A 21,202-nucleotide genomic window follows, 5' to 3' on the forward strand; every position below is an offset into this window, starting at 1 on the left:
CTGGTCGTTTGGGTTTGTCTAGAGATGACACATCGTGTGTCCTTAAGAGGGAAACTCTAAATTAAAAATTCCAATATGTTATTTAGATTGTCTGGGGACATTTCAGTTGATATTTGTGGACATGAGCGACTCTCTCCCAAAGCCAGAAACCAGAGAACCAACTTTTTTTTTTTAATACCTAAATGAGATTTATTCTATAATAATGTTCTCAGTTCTGAAACAGAAATGTATCCGTATAATCGTAACGTTCTCTTGGCTTCTCTGTCACCGCTACCATCTCTCCCTATTGAGCAGCTTTCACACTTTATACCTGATGACATCAAAGATTTGAGTCAATGCTCTAGTTTTTGGATTTGGGTGTTGAGTCGTTCAATGTTCATTAACTTTTCTGCACCATCTTGAACCATAGGAGCAACATGTATGGATTCTTAAAACAGTGTGGTGCCCATTTTTTAAAGGTTTTTATTTGGGCAGCTCCTCTATGATGACCCTGGATACGGAGTTCCATCCAGTGGAAGCGTCTCCTCTGGGGTAGTCTGAGCAGGTCCCCACCCAGACGGCCACGTCCACCAGCCCCGCCTTGATGCCCTCACACATCCCCTCCACTGTACGGAGACAAAGGAAGAACAGGGAACTCTTAAAGGGGACATATTTTAGTCCTTTTCAGCATGTTAATATATGTCTTTAAAGTCCTTAAACATGTCTTTGAAGTATTTGGCTGAAAAAGAAAACCACTTTGATTATGCATTCTAGCAGCCTCTATACCTCTGTTTCAGTCCTGTTCCCAATGGGCTGTTTCTGTGTGTGTAACGAGCAAGCTGCTTTTATTGTACAAATATGATAATTATCGTCCTTGCAGCAATGGTGCGTGAGAGTAGACTAATAACTTTCAGACTAGACGTTGCAGATCAAATATGACTCAAGATTCAGCAATAGCATATAGAAATCTTGTCGTTAAACATGTTGCCAGAAACGTACTTTAGGTTCAACTTAACATACCGCTATCTTGTAAACATGCATTTGATCAAGATATCTTCAGACGCACGTTATTAACTACAGCGATTGTGGCTGCAATTCTGAGGGAGGATTCGTGTCACAGATGAACTGCAGAAAAGGTACAATGCACATATTTTATGTATTTTTTTCAGGGTTGGGACAAACCATCATTCTGTAAAAACGAGACAAAACACAGGAAAAGGCCATTTTCACAATAGGTCCCCCTTTAAAGGGTTTCCACAGTAATTGGTGTCAGACTGGCTGGCAGGGACTGAGCTGTTTATTGGCTTGTTGTGTTCTGACACTGACGTTTCCAGCAGTCTGAAATCACTGTAAAATGTGTGTGCAATAAATGTAACATTAAATAAACTTTTCAAATTGTTATTACTGTGACTCCACTGTGATTGGGTATTGATTCATCATACTTTGCTGTGACGTACATCATATTGTCATTACATGCATATTAATGTTTAGTGAGAGTTACTGTTTTTACAGTAACCTGTGTAGATCAACAGACATTTGCAATTCTTTCTTTTGCTTTGCAGGTTTTGTTTGGATACTTGTTTGCACAGCAGAAACAGAAATAAAAGATTTTCCATTTACTGTGTTTTCATTACAGTGTATCCAGACCAAATCATATTGATATCTGTAAATACCGTTTATCGCACATAACCGATATTATAGACTATTATCGTATAATCCCTAGTTAGTTTATTGCAGACAGGCTACTATAATTACTCTGAATCTGATCTGAGAACAGCTGTTACCAAACCTAATGTACCTTCATCATCTGAAGGACCTCCTAATACATTCACAATAGGCTATAGACCCGGTTTCATGTGTTTGTCTCAAACGGACCCCTATCTGAAATGATTTAGTGCAGAAATGCACCACTGTGGAGAGTGATCAAAACAGTCATTTCTATGCATTTCATAATTTGTTTTGACTTCACAAAACATACATTATTCCACGTTTTGCCAGAGTACTTGGAGGACCCCTCGGCTCTCTCTGTGTTCCGGCGCTACTGACCTGCTGACGTCCTGTGTATGTTGATGGTGGAGTTGAGCTCGGGGCTGCCCTGGTCCAGGTAGATGATGGACTCTATGGGCAGAGGTCCTGAGCACTCTGCCCCGTTGAAGGTGAAGTACCACCTCTGGCAGCAGGCCGTCTTGCACTTGAGCCTGAGAGAGCCGCTGAATAGCACCCGCACAGAGCTGTCTGAGCGCAGCTTGGTGAACGTGCAGTCCTTCAGCGAGAGGGAGGGGCAGATGTTTTATTACATACATACCAACCATTCGCCCGTTTTATTCTCTCCACCCATCGATCATCCAAGTTTTTCAAGTTTCTGTTTATTAATTATCACAATAAAATACACATACTTTACAGTGAAATGCTTGGTTCTGTATGATCCCCTGAGTGTGCTTCATACAGTAAAAAAAGTAAGTAAGTAAAGAGGAATATACATATATACAATATACAGTACAATCTAAAGTACAACCTAGGTACAGTGAGTAAAAATGAGTAAACAGTGAGGTACAATGCAGAAAATGATTCATGAAATCATCCATAGCAACACTACTATCACCGACATCCAAGTAGGGGGATCCACCCCTTGAACGGCCCTTCTAAGGTTTCTCTCCTCCACATAGCCTGTGGTGCTTTTTTCCTATTGCTAGGCTTTTAGTGAGTTTTTCCTTACCTTCGCTGGGGTATGTCTGGGAGTGTTGCATTTATTTATTTTACATTTATTTTGGTTTTTGTTCTTGATTTATTGTGATGTTTCTTCCTGACTTGTCCAGCCCATGGGAACATTACCTTGTCATTTCGGGCTTTACAAATACATTTGATTTGATTAGATAGACACAGACATTGACAATCAAACGATAGCAGTAAATGGAGTCTGTCTGTCTGTCACACTCTCTCTCTCTCTGTCTGTCACACTCTCTCTCTGTCTCTCTCTCTCTCTCTCTCTCTCTCTCTCTCTCTCTCTCTCTCTGGTGGCTCACAGGCATCTGGCTTGTCCCATGAACAGGGTAATTGATTGGTTCCTATGCGTGCAGCATACTCTACACCCCTCATCCCCCAGAATGTCAGGGTACTTACAGCTATCTTTCCCAGGTCTATTCCGTAGTTCAGTGAGTTCCAGGCACACTGCTTGTAGTTGGGCCTCCATGGCTCCTCGAAGACCTCACTCACACACTCTCCTTTCTCCCCCTTGGCGCCGTCACGGCCAGGAATGCCCGGTGTACCCGGGATGCCGTTACTGCCAGGGTTGCCCTCCCTGCCAGGGTTCCCAGCCGGGCCCTGGAGACAGCTGCCATACTAGAGAGACCAGAGAGAGAGAGAGAGAGAGAGAGAGAGAGAGAGAGAGAGAGAGAAGAGAAATAGAGTGAGAGAGAAGAAGAAGAGAGAAGATATTTAGATTCACATTTAGTCATTTAGCTGACGCTTTTATCTGAAGAGACTTACAAATTGTGTCAAGTCAGCAGGAAGGGTACAACTCTGGCAGCTAAGGGTCAGTGATATTGTTCATCTAGCAGTGTTGACCTTGAGTGTTACACTCTGAGTGCATAGTAGTATAGACATATTAGCATAGTAGGTAGTAGTATAAGGATAGTAACAAAGTAGATAGTAGTATAGACATATTAGTATGATAGGTAGTAGTATAAGGATAGTAACAAAGTAGATAGTAGTATAGACATATTAGTATGATAGGTAGTAGTATAAGGATAGTAACAAAGTAGATAGTAGTATAGACATATTAGTATGATAGGTAGTAGTATAAGGATAGTAACAAAGTAGATAGTAGTATAGACATATTAGTATGATAGGTAGTAGTATAAGGATAGTAACAAAGTAGATAGTAGTATAGACATATTAGTATGATAGGTAGTAGTATAAGGATAGTAACAAAGTAGATAGTAGTATAGACATATTAGTATGATAGGTAGTAGTATAAGGATAGTAACAAAGTAGATAGTAGTATAGACATATTAGTATGATAGGTAGTAGTATAAGGATAGTAACAAAGTAGATAGTAGTATAGACATATTAGCATGATAGGTAGTAGTATAAGGATAGTAACAAAGTAGATAGTAGTATAGACATATTAGTATGATAGGTAGTAGTATAAGGATAGTAACAAAGTAGATAGTAGTATAGACATATTAGTATGATAGGTAGTAGTATAAGGATAGTAACAAAGTAGATAGTAGTATAGACATATTAGCATGATAGGTAGTAGTATAAGGATAGTAACAAAGTAGATAGTAGTATAGACATATTAGCATGATAGGTAGTAGTATAAGGATAGTAACAAAGTACATAGTGGTAAGGTAAAAGACAGTAAGAAGGTTAGTTTTATTTTTATTTATTTTTTGATGATGATGATGGTGATGTTGAAGATGATCAGGGCTCCAAACAACAGTTGAGTGGAATCGGCAGAGTTTTGTAGTTTTTGTTTTTAGTTGTCAGAGGAGCCTATTGTGTTGTGTTTGTGCTTGTCTGGCTTTTGGGTTGCATGTCTACAGAAAGAAAAGATAATCGCATAAATGTCCCCATGTGTTCAACCACCACACACACACACACACACACACACACACACACACACACACACACACACACACACACACACACACACACACACACACACACACACACACACACACACACACACACACACACACACACACACACACACACACACACACACACACACACACACACACACACACACACACACACACACACACACACACACACACACACACACACACACACACACACACACACACACACACACACACACACACACACACACACACACACACACACACACACACACACACACACACACACACACACACACACACACACACACACACACACACACACACACACACACACACACACACACACACACACACACACACACACACACACACACACACACACACACACACACACACACACACACACACACACACACACACACACACACACACACACACACACACACACACACACACACACACACACACACACACACACACACACACACACACACACACACACACACACACACACACACACACACACACACACACACACACACACACACACACACACACACACACACACACACACACACACACACACACACACACACACACACACACACACACACACACACACACACACACACACACACACACACACACACACACACACACACACACACACACACACACACACACACACACACACACACACACACACACACACACACACACACACACACACACACACACACACACACACACACACACACACACACACACACACACACACACACACACACACACACACACACACACACACACACACACACACACACACACACACACACACACACACACACACACACACACACTCACTCACTCACTCACTCACTAAGTCCTGTAAACAAACAGCCAGGTGTTGGACCGTTACATACTGTGGGAGTTGAGGCTGAGCCCAAACGTTCGAACGTCCGAACCTTCGTTCGTTATGTTGCCATTCTAATTCTAAATCAATTTTTTTTCCTATTCATTCTGTTTAAACCAATGGGGTTTTTCTTCACAGTTGCAGATAAAGATTAGGCTACACTAATATTATAGTATTAAAAAAAACTGATGAGTTATATAAAGTTGATTTAATTGATTTGGTTGGGCTGGGGCGGTTGGGCTGGGGCTTCTCCCTGTGCTGGGTCTGGGCTAGAAAGTTGATTTAATAAAAAAAACGAATTTAATCACATTAATCACTTTATTCAAATTGAGGATTTAGTTTGAGGATATTCATAAAAAAAATAATAAAAAATTCAAAATTTGATTTTTTTTTATATATATATTTGTTTAATTAAAAATGAAGGTTCGAACGTCCGTTCGAAAAAACCCTGACGAAGTTCGAATCCCAAAAACAGGCTTCGGGGACAGCCTGGGAGTCAGAGTGCTTAGTGTACAGAAAACAGATGTTAAAGACACTAAGCCACAGCGTCGACCACAGTGTTGGACCAAGTGACTGTGAGAGATTGACAGACCATGAGGTAATCAGGAATTGAGGGCCGAGCGATATGGAACAAAACTAAATATCACGATACTGAGAAGGACTTTTTCTTTATTGAATATCCACATATATCACAATAACTGCTTAGGTGTGGAATATCACATGTTCACGGTCATCGTGTTGGACTGCAGAGTACTAATGGGAAGTGTGATACAGTATCAACGTGAAACTGGTTTTGAGGAATTAAGTAGTTTAGGTTTGTCTCCTTGGTAGAACGGTACACGTAGAATACTTCAGGAATCCTTTAAAGTAGTGCTATTTGGTAATTTTTTCATGCTCAATGTTTTCTGTTTTCGTATCTTGGGATGGGTGGGTGTCCTGGGATTGGAGGGGTTGCGTGGGGGATTTTGGGTCGGGAGGTCAGTTGAGCTGGGGCAATGGGGCGGTTGTGGGTGTTTATAAATGTTCTATAAAGTTTGTACATGCTAATAAAATGCTAATAAACTGATTTATAAAAGGAATCATTTAAAGAATTTCCAAGATCTGCTGTTCTGTTGAAGAAATGTAGAAAGCCTCTATTGTTTCATGGCTTGGCAAAGTAAAAAAATACTGTACGCACCATTAAAAAAAACATTTCAATGGAACATTGTGTCTTGGATATTGTTTTTTTCAGTGTTCCTGAAGTATACTACATGTTGTACCAATCTACAAAGGAGACAAACTTTTACATTCCTAATGATCTAACCTCCCAGAGACCACCTGATTCTTGTTTGCATGACTGAAGACCCACACAGTGTTCCTATCTAATGATCTCAAACTGATTTTCAATTGACGTTCTCAGATATTTCAGAAATATACATTTTCAGGACATTCCTTGGCATTTCATTTGGACAACAACATTGTGTGTAAACCGTGGTGCACTTTATAAAAATAAAACACAACACGATAACACAGATAGATAATAAAGGTGATAAAGATGATAAACATGGGTTTACTGCCCAGTCCTATAGGCTGGTGACGGTCTGAATCAGAGGCAGTCTGGTCAGTGTCTGGTGGTATATCTCTTGCTGTGATTCACTGTCTTGTCCAAACTGTCTGGCTATGTTTGAACAGATGCTCTTACTCAAGCTGACTCAAACAGAGGAAGACAGACTGGCAGACAGACAGACAGACAGACAGACAGACAGACAGACAGACAGACAGACAGACAGACAGACAGACATACAGACAGACAGACAGACAGACAGACAGACAGACAGACAGACAGACAGACAGACAGACAGACAGACAGACAGACAGATGACCTCTACAATAACTAGTTATAGGTGACCTCTACAATAACTAGTTATAAATGGCCTCTACAATAACTAGTTATAAATGACCTCTACAATAACTAGTTATAGATTACCTCTACAATAACTAGTTATAAATGACCTCTACAATAACTAGTTATAGATTACCTCTACAATAACTAGTTATAAATTACCTCTACCATAACTAGTTATAAATTACCTCTACAATAACTAGTTACAAACACATGCATATTGTTTATCCCCCAAAAATCTCCATTTGAAACAAAGTGTACCAACGTTGCTCTTAGACATTATGCTTCTTTGAAACAACGTGAACCAACATTGCTCTTAGAGGATGCTTCTTTGAAACAAAGTGAACCAGAGGATGTTTCTTTGAAACAAAGTGAACCAACATTGCTATTAGAAGATGCTTCTTTGAAACAAAGTGAACCAACATTGCTCTTAGAGGATGTTTCTTTGAAACAAAGTGAACCAACATTACTCTTTGTGTGGTAAAGGTGGTGGGAGGGTAGGAACACCACAGCCAAACAGGTAATTTCTAGTTTCAAACAGTGCTCCAGTTACATTTATCTTGTTACACTTTATGTATTCAATATATCATTTTTTTTTATCCACTTTTTCTCCCATTTTCTATATTTTCTCCCATCCCAATTTCGTATCATCCAATTCAACCCTCCCCTGTCACGAACGCTGTTTCTTGCCTCCCACAAGCCGGCTGCAATGTGGACTAAGTCATACATAGCACAAGTCCCCTCCGGTACTCGAGGTAACAGCAGTCGCATCTTTTCACCTGCACAGCTCGATCTCTCAGTGGCGAGGAGTAACGCGTGGGAGGCTCACGCTGCCCCCGACACTTCCTGATTCTACTGCGCAGGCGCACCAACCGACCTGTAGGAGTCGCTGTCCACAATGCCCGATCCCCACCCATCAGTTTCCCACCCCCTAATACGGCCAATGTGTATTAGTACGGACGACCAGCTAAACTGAAAGCAAATGTGGAGCGCTGGGCTCGAACTGACGAGCCCAGCGTCTCCAGCATTTCGTGGCGAGCGCCTTGCCCACTACGCCACGTAGCCGCCCATATGTATTCAATATATCATATATTGATATATCATACTTTATTTTTACTTTTCAGATGTTGTTTATTTATTTATTTTTAAACTACCCAGTGCACCTTTAATTAGTTGGCTGATTTATAAGAATTGTCTCGTACATCTTGTAGGACTGAGTAATATACTTAGTTATAATACTTAATATTTATTGTTTATCATCTATTAGTGTTATCGTATCATTGGAATTGTGTGACATTGTGAATCGTGATCAACAGTTTTGAATTGATGATAACAAGTTGATTGGATTACCTAGCATGTACTTTCCCACAACTAAGCAGATATTGTCATTAGGCGCGTAACAATACATACATATTCAGGTTAAAAACGAATTTTAAAATGTTCGATGTTGAGATACTTCCACCTCTAATTGTGACATATACTATCGTGCTCAGCTAAAAATCCTTCTGAATCTCCACATCACCACTGTTTCACGTGATTTGACTTGTACGAGTGCAAGCATGTCCTTTGAGAGAACACTGAAGCCAGGAGGAGGATCTGGGTCTGGCAGTCTGGCAGAATCAACGTTGTTGCCCTTTTGTTCAGCGTGCAGCTGTGTGGGCGATGAGGGCCCGTGGCCAAGGGACCAAGAGTCCTCAAGCAAGAGGAAAGACTTAACAAAGGGCTTCAGAAGGAGTTTAGGAAGCCTGTCCTAACATGAGCTTCTGGGGGAGACAGGGGATGGGACATATCTTTGGAGTTTAAACGATGAGTTTTTCAGGAACGTTATAATCTGTCTTCTCTCCTTTTTTTTTGTGTGATATGGAATTACAGTATTTTGGTCTCAGCTGCTGTGAGACAGAGTTTAATGAGGAACCCACAGTCTGGTTCTGACATCAAGTGGCCAGACTGGTGCCACCTGAAGGGTCTGGTGAGTTCATCATATATGATGTCATCAGGGGCGGAGCAAGAGGGGGGAATAGTGGAAGTGACTACCCAGGGCCCCAAGCCTGAGGGGGGGGGGGGGGGGGGGCTCAGGCGGTCTGGACTAACAGATTTGATTTCATATTTAAAAAAGGTGGGTTTTCCTGTGCCTATTGAGGTTTAAAAGTGTCTTCTTGTGACAAAACGAGACTCTTTTTTTGAAGGTGCAGCAACGACAGGCGGTTAGTGTGGAGTGTGTGTTAGTGTGTAATCATTAATTCAGTTAATTTGTTAGCGTGTCTGGAGGTGTGTGAGTGTTGGAGGTCGAGGGGAAGTGGGGCCCAGAGGCACATCATGCACACAGGGCCCAGAATTGGTTGCTATGCCCCTGGGGCGATGTCATCGCACTAGAAAAGCGGAAGAACCCGTGCATACTGTACATGCAATCAAACCAGTGGATTACAAAGTGGCAGTAACTTGTGGCAGTGACATGCTGGAACAGACCTGGAATTCGTCCCCCTTTTGGTCATGGGCGACGTTCCCCACCGTTTACCGCTGAGTTTTGAATGAACTTATTATGATTTCTTTGAATGAATCGCTCCAGTAATATGGCTCAGAATGGGCGCTCAAGTGGCGAACCATGTAACGCGTTGCGTCGCGGCACGGCCGACCCGGGTTCGATTCCCGGACCCGGTGTCATTTGCCGAATGTCTTCCCCCCGCTCTGTCTCCCGTTCTTCCTCTCTCTCTCTCTCTACTGGACTGCCCAGTAGTAAAAAGCGATAAACGCTAAAAAATAAATCTTTAAAAAAATATATGGCTCAGAATTCAGGAAGGCTTGGGGAAAATGTCACAGCGTTTTATTAGAGTATAATTTGTATTTGGAAACTGTTCAAAAGGAGCCTAATGAATGGGTCCTCTGTCCTTATAGCTTTACCCATAACAGCTGACTTTCATATTAACATCCATTGCTGTGAGTCTGTAGAGCTGCTGCACAAACTACCTGGACAGGATTAGAGAGTATTAGTAACTGACAGACAGGATTATAGAGTATTAGTAACTGACAGACAGGACTAGAGAGTATTAGTAACTGACAGACAGGATTATAGAGTATTAGTAACTGACAGACAGGACTAGAGAGTATTAGTAACTGACAGAGAGGACTAGAGAGTATTAGTAACTGACAGACAGGACTAGAGAGTATTAGTAACTGACAGAGAGGACTAGAGAGTATTAGTAACTGACAGAGAGGACTAGAGAGTATTAGTAACTGACAGACAGGACTAGAGAGTATTAGTAACTGACAGAGAGGACTAGAGAGTATTAGTAACTGACAGACAGGACTAGAGAGTATTAGTAACTGACAGACAGGACTAGAGAGTATTAGTAACTGACACTGCTGGAACTGAAGCATATAAAGGCGGGTGAAAGAGTAGGGCTGGGATTAATAAAATGTTATTTTGAATTACGATTCTGAAAACAAGATACTCGAGAGACAACTATTGTGGAAATCCACCTTGGTTTACACACGTTAAAAAAAAATATATATATATATATAAATGCATGATGCTTCCAAAGTCAACCAGTAGCTAATCGTGTTAAATAACCATGATTTCAATACTGACCAAAAAAAATCATTATCGTTATAATTATGATGTTCTTTTTGCCATATAATCGAGCAGCCCTACCAAGAGAGAGGAGGATCGAGTCACGACAGGGAAGTGTTACAGTGTGCTGTTCACTGAAGCAAGGGCCAAGGAAAACTGCCCCCAGAACACACAGTGCATGGAGAGAAAACTGCACATACAGAGCCACACACAGCACAGAGCGAGCCACACACAGCACAGAGCCACACACAGCACAGAGCCACACACAGCACATAGTCACACACAGCACAGAGCCACACAGCACAGAGCCACACAGCACAGAGCCACACAGCACAGAGCCACACACAGCACAGAGCCACACAGCACAGAGCCACACAGCACAGAGCCACACAGCACAGAGCCACACACAGCACAGAGCCACACACAGCACAGAGCCACACAGCACAGAGCCACACAGCACAGAGCCACACAGCACAGAGCCACACAGCACAGAGCCACACAGCACAGGACACGCAGCACAGGACACACAGAGCGTCTACAGAACACACACAGAGCGTCTACAGAACACACACAGAGCGTCTACAGAACACACAGAGCGTCTACAGAACACACACAGAGCGTCTACAGAACACACAGAGCGTCTACAGAACACACAGAGCGTCTACAGAACACACAGAGAGCGTCTACAGGACACAGAGAGCGTCTACAGGACACAGAGAGCGTCTACAGAACACACAGAGAGCGTCTACAGAACACACAGAGAGCGTCTACAGAACACACAGAGAGCATCTACAGGACACAGAGAGCGTCTACAGAACACACAGAGCGTCTACAGAACACACAGAGCGTCTACAGAACACAGAGCGTCTACAGAACACACAGAGCGTCTACAGAACACACAGAGCGTCTACAGAACACACAGAGAGCGTCTACAGGACACAGAGAGCGTCTACAGAACACACAGAGCGTCTACAGAACACAGAGCGTCTACAGAACACAGAGCGTCTACAGAACACACAGAGTGTCTACAGAACACAGAGAGCGTCTACAGAACACACAGAGAGCGTCTACAGAACACACACAGCACAGAACACACAGAGCGTCTACAGAACACACAGAGCGTCTACAGAACACAGAGTGTCTACAGAACACACAGAGAGCGTCTACAGAACACACACAGAGTGTCTACAGAACACACAGAGCGTCTACAGAACACACACAGAGCGTCTACAGAACACACAGAGCGTCTACAGAACACACAGAGCGTCTACAGAACACACAGAGAGCGTCTACAGAACACACAGAGAGCGTCTACAGAACACACAGAGAGCGTCTACAGAACACACACAGAGCATCTACAGAACACACAGAGCGTCTACAGAACACACAGAGCGTCTACAGAACACACAGAGCGTCTACAGAACACACAGAGAGCATCTACAGAACACACAGAGCGTCTACAGAACACACAGAGAGCGTCTACAGAACACACACAGAGCGTCTACAGAACACACACAGAGCGTCTACAGAACACACAGAGAGCGTCTACAGAACACACAGAGAGTGTCTACAGAACACACACAGCACAGAACACACAGAGCGTCTACAGAACACACAGAGCGTCTACAGAACACACACAGCGTCTACAGAACACACACAGAGAGTCTACAGAACACACAGAGCGTCTACAGAACACACACAGCACAGAAAGCGCCTACAGAACACAGAGCGTCTACAGAACACAGAGAGTCTACAGAACACACAGCACAGAACACACAGAGCGTCTACAGAACACAGAGCGTCTACAGAACACAGAGCGTCTACAAAACACAGAAAGCGTCTACAGAACACACAGAAAGCGTCTACAGAACACACAGAGCGTCTACAGAACACAGAAAGCGTCTACAGAACACAGAGCGTCTACAGAACACACAGAGAGTCTGAACACACAGCACAGAACACAGAGCGTCTACAGAACACACAGCACAGAACACACAGAGTGCAGACAGACTGCATGCCATTCAGTGGTCAAAGCAAAATTCAGTTGTGTTTTCAGTTTAGTTTTCAAGAGGCCATGGGAAAGGATATGAGATATATATTATTATTACCATGTTGTTCAAATTTTGGGATCTTTCTTCATCTGAATGCCTGGTGCAGTTTGGCTTATCAGCATCATTCCCAGTGCACTAGATACAGATGGTGACAACATTCTCTTCGTTATTATAGATGTCACTATAGATTGCATTGCTGCAGAAAGCAGATTGGCCTACATCTCTTGTTGTATAGATTTGTGTTATAGGTCTAAATAAAATCATCATTAGCATACACGTTTGCATAATCTACTGATATAAGACATTCTCTAGAAAATCAAACTCATAAACCTTTGCGAAATGGTCAGACTAAAAGGCAATGAGCTCGACCCTATAAAATCACTTCCTGTCTGAGTCTTTTGTCCGAATTCCGTTTCCTGGACTGCAGCCAAATCTGCCAGGGTTTTATTGACCGGACAGTCGGGCACGCAGTAGAAGCTATGCAATGGAACGTCTCACCTGTGTTTGTTGCCAAATAACAATGTTGTACACATACATCTCGCATCAAGCATGTGGACAGTGAGTGCATCATATCAATTATTAATTATTGTCTTGTGAATTCAAAACCGTTATTTCTACACTACAACAACACCAAAAGAAACTTCTCGAAGGGAAAAAAAGAAATCAAGCAGAAACTCACCATTGAATGAGATAGAAAATACGTTTTTCTCTTCTTTTTTTTAATAACAAATCAAGCAGAAACTCACCATTGAATGAGATAGAAATACGTTTTTTTCTTCTTTTTTTCTATAACCCGTCTTACCTTCTCAAAGTCAGCATCCTTTCGATAAGGTCTATTCCTCACCTTCTCCACTCCGTGTAGCGGTGTGAGCATGCCGGCGAGGAGCAGCAGCAGGCGCGCCTGCAGGGGAGAGACCATAGCGACGCGTCTGGTAGAAGAAGCGCGTCTGAGAGGCGACACTTTTATTCCCAGAGAAGGAGTTTCTAGTCCTCGGAGGAGGAGGCAGGGCGCGGAGGAGAGGAGAGGGGAGGAAGGAACCAGTGAGCTGCAGCAGCCCGACTGGCACTTCATGAGCTGTAATAACCGTTATGACCTAAGGCTAAACGATGGCGATCGATGATTGGTGCGACTTCTGCTTGTCAATGTTATAATAATAATAATAATAATAATAATAATAATAATAATAATAATAATAATAATAATAATAATAATAATAATAATAATAATACACCATATTTGTGTAGAACTTTTCATACAAGAATTGCAGCCCAAAGTGCTTCACAGCAGTAAAATATACATAACACAGGCATAAAATAGACAGAATAAAAGCAAGGCAGACAATAACATACAAATATTGATTGATAAGAGCCAATACCCAGTTTAAAACCTGACCGTCTTTCTTCCTGTTTGATAACCACAGTTTAAAACCTGACTGTCTTTCTTCCTGCTTGATATCCAGTTTAAAACCTGACCGTCTTTCTTCCTGCTTGATATCCACACAGTTTAAAACATGAGTCTTTCTTCCTGTTTGATACCCACAGTTTAAAACCTGACTGTCTTTCTTCCTGCTTGATATCCACACAGTTTAAAACATGAGTCTTTCTTCCTGTTTGATACCCAGTTTAAAACCTGACCGTCTTTCTTCCTGTTTGATACCCAGTTTAAAACCTGACCATCTTTCTTCCTGTTTGATACCCAGTTTAAAACCTGACCGTCTTTCTTCCTGTTTGATACCCAGTTTAAAACCTGACTGTCTTTCTTCCTGCTTGATATCCACACAGTTTAAAACCCGACCGTCTTTCTTCCTGTTTGATACCCAGTTTAAAACCTGACCGTATTTCTTCCTGTTTAATACCCACAGTTTAAAACATGAGTCTTTCTTCCTGTTTGATACCCAGTTTAAAACCTGACTGTCTTTCTTCCTGTTTGATACCCAGTTTAAAACCTGACAGTCTTTCTTCCTGTTTGATACCCAGTTTAAAACCTGAGAGGCGACACTTTTATTCCCAGAGAAGGAGTTTCTAGTCCTCGGAGGAGGAGGCAGGGCGCGGAGGAGAGGGGAGGAAGGAACCAGTGAGCTGCAGCAGCCCGACTGGCACTTCATGAGCTGTAATAACCGTTATGACCTAAGGCTAAACGATGGCGATCGATGATTGGTGCGACTTCTGCTTGTCAATGTTATAATAATAATAATAATAATAATAATAATAATAATAATAATAATAATAATAATAATAATAATAATAATAATAATAATAATAATAATAATACACCATATTTGTGTAGAACTTTTCATACAAGAATTGCAGCCCAAAGTGCTTCACAGCAGTAAAATATACATAACACAGGCATAAAATAGACAGAATAAAAGCAAGGCAGACAATAACATACAAATATTGATTGATAAGAGCCAATACCCAGTTTAAAACCTGACCGTCTTTCTTCCTGTTTGATAACCACAGTTTAAAACCTGACTGTCTTTCTTCCTGCTTGATATCCAGTTTAAAACCTGACCGTCTTTCTTCCTGCTTGATATCCACACAGTTTAAAACATGAGTCTTTCTTCCTGTTTGATACCCACAGTTTAAAACCTGACTGTCTTTCTTCCTGCTTGATATCCACACAGTTTAAAACATGAGTCTTTCTTCCTGTTTGATACCCAGTTTAAAACCTGACCGTCTTTCTTCCTGTTTGATACCCAGTTTAAAACCTGACCATCTTTCTTCCTGTTTGATACCCAGTTTAAAACCTGACCGTCTTTCTTCCTGTTTGATACCCAGTTTAAAACCTGACTGTCTTTCTTCCTGCTTGATATCCACACAGTTTAAAACCCGACCGTCTTTCTTCCTGTTTGATACCCAGTTTAAAACCTGACCGTATTTCTTCCTGTTTAATACCCACAGTTTAAAACATGAGTCTTTCTTCCTGTTTGATACCCAGTTTAAAACCTGACTGTCTTTCTTCCTGTTTGATACCCAGTTTAAAACCTGACAGTCTTTCTTCCTGTTTGATACCCAGTTTAAAACCTGACAGTCTTTCTTCCTGTTTGATACCCAGTTTAAAACCTGACCGTCTTTATTCCTGTTTGATACCCAGTTTAAAACCTGACTGTCTTTCTTCCTGTTTGATACCCAGTTTAAAACCTGAGTCTTTATTCCTGTTTGATACCCTTTAAAACCTGGCAGTCTTCCTTCCTGTTTGACATGTCCAATGTTATATGATCAATCATGATAATTTAATCATTCAGGACGCATGTTTTTATTTATGTATTTTTAAATTTTTATTATTCAAATCGGGCTGATACAAAATCCATATGAAAACGAAGGCTACATACAAATTACAATTATAAAAACGAATACTACAGAAGTTCACAAAAATTGTATAGAGCATTGTATAGATAATCTACACTAGGTCTAGGCATCCCAAACAAGACCCTGTGCACAGAATGAGTAGAAACCGCTATGAAATAGATTGACAAGTGTTCCCTTTTTTTTCTTTCTGTGACTGGATTGTCGTTAAGACTCCAAATATAAAACCATCACATATAAGTGAAGGAAAGACTGGATCACATGAGATAATCAATAGAAAAACATATGCAGAAAAAAATACATAGACAGCATTGGAAAAATACAGTGGGATTCTCAAATAATCCCAGAATGCATTTGTGTAATCCTCTCAACATACTAAACGATGCCTTCCCCAAACCTCTGAACAAAGACAGAAATCTAGTCACTTATTCATTGAAGATGATCCAGTATTTAAGCATTATATCGAATACAGAGGTTTGTGCTTTTAATAATGAAACACACAGCGGACGGCTGTAACCCTCTCTCTCCTTAAATCAACTCAAATTCAACCGAATCTGTCGACTTCACCCAGAATGGACACACGTATGGAATAACCATTTCACAAACGCAAAACACCTGTCGTAGGCTCTTTGAAGATCTTTGAGGGAATTCCTGTCGGTACAGTGTAAAGCCATATGTCACCCAGACCGCCAGAAACACAATCTAGGAGCCGCTGACACGAGGAACATCTGTGGAGTGTAACATGTCTCTTTACAAATTACAACATGGACCTTAAGAAACATGATTTTTTTTTTCAAAGAAATAAAGAAAGTGGTACAGCCCATTAAACAGATAGTTCAGATCTTTGGACATAAGTTGTATTTTTGTTTCATGTTAAAATAATAACTCTACATTCCAACAGCCGTCACTGATATAAAGTGTTTGGTCAGTTAACATGGGTCTCCCAGTCCCTCCTGCTCTGCAGTAAACAGAAAATAAATTTCCTGGTATCCCGTTCCCACTTTATCCAATCAGGAGAGAAAAATCCACACTGCAAAAATGGTCTGACAAAAATAAGAAATAAAAACTAGTTTTAAGCAAATATGTGCTTGAAACAAGTACAATTATCTGCCAGTGCAGTAAGCAAATTTGGCTTGGCAAGACTTCTTGAAATAAGTAAAAAAATATCTAGGGTTCTCTCTCCTGATTGGATTAAGTGGCAACTGGATACCAGGAAATGTATTTTCTGATTGCTGCAGAGCGGATGTTACTGACTGAATTACTGAATGATGGCTGTCAGAATGTAGAGCTATTTAACACTTATTTTAAGAAAGAAAATACCATGAAATTAGTCAAGGCTCATGCACACCTTCAGTTCCTTGTAGACAGGCGCGTCGGAGAAAATGTCCATAAGCAAGAGAAGAGAACTCCCTCACACTGTCCTTCTACTGGCAACAGACTTTATTTAAAGTACAACGTTTCGCTAACGAAACGAAGATGATGAAGGTCTACGGACCGAAACATCATACTTTAACCTTCTGTAGTGTGGTAGTGAACGGGTTAACCTTCTGTAGTGTGGTAGTGAACGGCTTAACCTTCTGTAGTGTGGTAGTGAAAGGTTAACCTTCTGTAGTGTGGTAGTGAAAGGATTAACCTTCTGTAGTGTGGTAGTGAAAGGTTAACCTTCTGTAGTGTGGTAAGAAAAGCGTTAACCTTCTGTAGTGTGGTACTGAAAGGGTTAACCCTTTGTAGTGTGGTAGTGAACGGGTTAACCTTCTGTAGTGTGGTAATGAAAGCGTTAACCTTCTGTAGTGTGGTAGTGAAAGCGTTAACCTTCTGTAGTGTGGTAGTGAAAGGGTTAACCCTTTGTAGTGAGGGTTAAACACAGTCTATTGCAAGTGAAAGAACAGAATGCAGGAGTTCTCTTCTCTTGCTTAACTCCTGTGGTCGGAGTTCTGGCCTGGTTCAGAGCGAGCCGGGAAGCTCCAGACGGACGGCAAACACACCGCGTCACTCTGAAGACTGCGGTCGTCTGTTGTGGATGGTTAAAAAACATTTGCCTGCATGTTATGGTGTGAAGGATTAATACTTTAGTGTCTTGTGACCCCGTTTGTCTGAAGCCTCCCGGTTCGCTCTGAACCAGACCATAACTCTGACCGAAGGACTCAGTGAGTTAAGCTAATGGCACGGCATCAACTACACTACTGGACAGTATTTTCATACCATTTGAGGTCCAAAAATCCTAACTATCAAGACACCTCACAAGACGTCTCACAAAAAACAACGTTTCCTCACAGCTTGACGTTCCTTGGGTCGACCGTTTGGCGATAAGACCATGCAGTTCCTCACCAAAGCACTCAGTGTATGGACTAGTCCAGTGAAAGACTTTAGTTTCTAAAAAATAGAATATTTACATAAATATTGCATCTGTTTACCAGTGTACATTCTACACAACTGAAATATCAGTCTACAAAAAGTATAGCTTTTAATACGCACAAAAAAGAAAAAGACATGACCATTGGTTGTTGTACAGTAAAAATATAAATGAGACTTCCATTGTTATTAATATTTATACTGTACGGTCAAAAGTTCAGTAAAGCCGAGTGGTGCATGAGTTTAACACCCAAATCTGGAGCGTTTAACACCCACATCTGGCTCATTTGGACCCTCCTCAGGGCTCATTTGGACCCTCCTCAGTCTCAACCCACATGAACAATATGAGTCTTTTCAAATAGTTGAGGAACACTAGATTTGGCCTGTGATGCACATTCATAAACTACAATGTACGGTGACTAATCATCAGATGTTCTAATTCTACATGCAATGACAGAAAAACCTAGAATTGATAGCAAAATTAAACTGGTATCTAAGTGTGTTGTTTCTTGTCTTGTCTCCTTCCTATATACACAGTAGTGGTCTAGATGGACGGACAGATAGGTGGATGGAGGGATGGATTGATGGATGGAAGGAAGGAAGGACATATATATGGACCGATGGTGGTTGGGTCGCTCAGCAGCTGCTGTCTTTGTTGTCCTTTCTCTCCTCGGGTACCTGGCGCACCAGGTGAGGGGCGGAGCCTTTGATGCTGCCGCTGTGCGATAGGCTTAAAGCTGGATGCTGCTGTCCACTGGGAACCTGCCTGGCCTCTGATAGTTCACTCCTGGGAGTCATCCTAAACCAACCAGGATACATGTAAGGGTCATTACATTAACTAGAAGCCACTGTAGATTACACGTTTTAAATGCTAAGCTACAAATTCAGGCTAGATGTGGGTTGAAGAGGTGGACTTCCACATTAACTAACCCTCTGTACGATGTTCCACATTAACTAACCCTCTGTATGATGTTCCACATTAACTAACCCTCTGTACAATGTTCCACATTAACTAACCCTCTGTATGATGTTCCACATTAACTAACCCTCTGTACGATGTTCCACATTAACTAACCCTCTGTACGATGTTCCACATTAACTAACCCTCTGTACGATGGTCCACATTAACTAACCCTCTGTATGATGTTCCACATTAACTAACCCTCTGTATGATGTTCCACATTAACTAACCCTCTGTACGATGTTCCACATTAACTAACCCTCTGTATGATGTTCCACATTAACTAACCCTCTGTACGATGTTCCACATTAACTAACCCTCTGTATGATGTTCCACATTAACTAACCCTCTGTATGATGTTCCACATTAACTAACCCTCTGTATGATGTTCCACATTAACTAACCCTCTGTACGATGTTCCACATTAACTAACCCTCTGTACGATGTTCCACATTAACTAACCCTCTGTACGATGTTCCACATTAACTAACCCTCTGTAGGATGTTCCACATTAACTAACCCTCTGTACGATGTTCCACATTAACTAACCCTCTGTACGATGTTCCACATTAACTAACCCTCTGTACGATGTTCCACATTAACTAACCCTCTGTATGATGTTCCACATTAACTAACCCTCTGTATGATGTTCCACATTAACTAACCCTCTGTACGATGTTCCACATTAACTAACCCTCTGTACGATGTTCCACATTAACTAACCCTCTGTACGATGTTCCACATTAACTAACCCTCTGTACGATGTTCCACATTAACTAACCCTCTGTATGATGTTCCACATTAACTAACCCTCTGTACGATGTTCCACATTAACTAACCCTCTGTACGATGTTCCACATTAACTAACCCTCTGTACGATGTTCCACATTAACTAACCCTCTGTACGATGGTCCACATTAACTAACCCTCTGTACGATGTTCCACATTAACTAACCCTCTGTATGATGTTCCACATTAACTAACCCTCTGTACGATGTTCCACATTAACTAACCCTCTGTATGATGTTCCACATTAACTAACCCTCTGTACGATGTTCCACATTAACTAACCCTCTGTACGATGTTCCACATTAACTAACCCTCTGTACGATGTTCCACATTAACTAACCCTCTGTATGATGTTCCACATTAACTAACCCTCTGTACGATGTTCCACAAAAAGGGGAAACAAGATAATATTATTCAAGCATACAGATATTTTTAAGTTTTTTGTAATGTATCTATTCACATATACTCATGGATATTTGCAGGGACATACATTACGACTGTTATCTATCGGCTGGTATTTTACACCTTTAAGACACTAGATGGAAGTAAGATGAGAGAACATAGACTGTAAGGAATCTAACGAGTCCACTCCACGTGACGAGGTGCCGTCTCTTACCTTCCGTCGGGGACTCTGTGGAAGCTCTCCGAGCGACTGCTGATCTTGCCAGAGCTTCCTGCCTTACTGCGTCTCTCCAGCCCCTCCCTCTGTGAGCCTCCCCCTCCCTCCCTCTCCCTCTCCCTCTCCCTCTCCCTCTCCCTCTCCCTCTCCCTCTCTCGCTGTCCTCGCCGGGAGCTCCGGGTGGATGCCG

At 41.6% G+C, this 21,202-nt stretch overlaps 2 protein-coding genes across 5 annotated transcripts in view; both read right to left on the reverse strand.

The window, feature by feature from the left end:
- Positions 1-130: 130 nt before the first annotated feature.
- Positions 131-13,955, reverse strand: LOC311246282 (collagen triple helix repeat-containing protein 1-like). 4 transcript variants are annotated; one of them, XM_084336417.1, is made up of 5 exons: positions 13,785-13,955; positions 13,040-13,117; positions 3,100-3,318; positions 2,026-2,242; positions 131-605 (listed from the first exon to the last, which is right to left on the reverse strand). In XM_084336417.1, the coding sequence occupies exons 1-5, from the start codon at positions 13,899-13,901 to the stop codon at positions 463-465; spliced, it is 774 nt and encodes a 257-aa protein (XP_084192543.1). In that variant the 5' UTR covers positions 13,902-13,955; the 3' UTR covers positions 131-462. The 4 variants fall into 4 exon arrangements, with proteins under 4 accessions (XP_084192543.1, XP_084192545.1, XP_084192544.1 ...); XM_084336419.1 differs by having other exon boundaries at positions 13,827-13,871; XM_084336418.1 differs by lacking the exon at positions 13,040-13,117 and having other exon boundaries at positions 13,785-13,952.
- Positions 13,956-18,951: 4,996 nt separating this feature from the next.
- Positions 18,952-21,202, reverse strand: part of fzd6 (frizzled class receptor 6) — a 34,460-nt gene continuing 32,209 nt past the window's right edge. Inside the window, exons 7-8 of the mRNA XM_084336997.1 lie at positions 21,010-21,202; positions 18,952-19,442 (exon numbers count right to left, since the gene is read on the reverse strand). The exon at positions 21,010-21,202 is cut by the window's right edge and continues 290 nt beyond it. Coding sequence (XP_084193123.1) covers positions 19,280-19,442; positions 21,010-21,202 — 356 coding nt within the window. The 3' untranslated portion in view covers positions 18,952-19,279. The remainder of the gene's footprint in view (positions 19,443-21,009) is intronic.

The sequence above is a fragment of the Notolepis coatsorum genome (assembly GCF_963971535.1).
Source record: "Notolepis coatsorum genome assembly, chromosome: 19".
NCBI classification, from domain to species: domain Eukaryota; kingdom Metazoa; phylum Chordata; class Actinopteri; order Aulopiformes; family Paralepididae; genus Notolepis; species Notolepis coatsorum.

Coding starts and splice junctions, on each gene's coding strand:
- LOC311246282 (XM_084336417.1), bottom strand. CDS start 13,901: ATGGTCTCTCCCCTGCAGGCGCGCCTGCTGCTGCTCCTCGCCGGCATG. Junction 13,118..13,784: donor AGGATGCTGACTTTGAGAAG/GTAAGACGGGTT, acceptor ATCTGTATCTAG/TGCACTGGGAATGATGCTGA. Junction 3,319..13,039: donor CCCAAAATTTGAACAACATG/GTAATAATAATA, acceptor TGGTCTCTCTAG/TATGGCAGCTGTCTCCAGGG.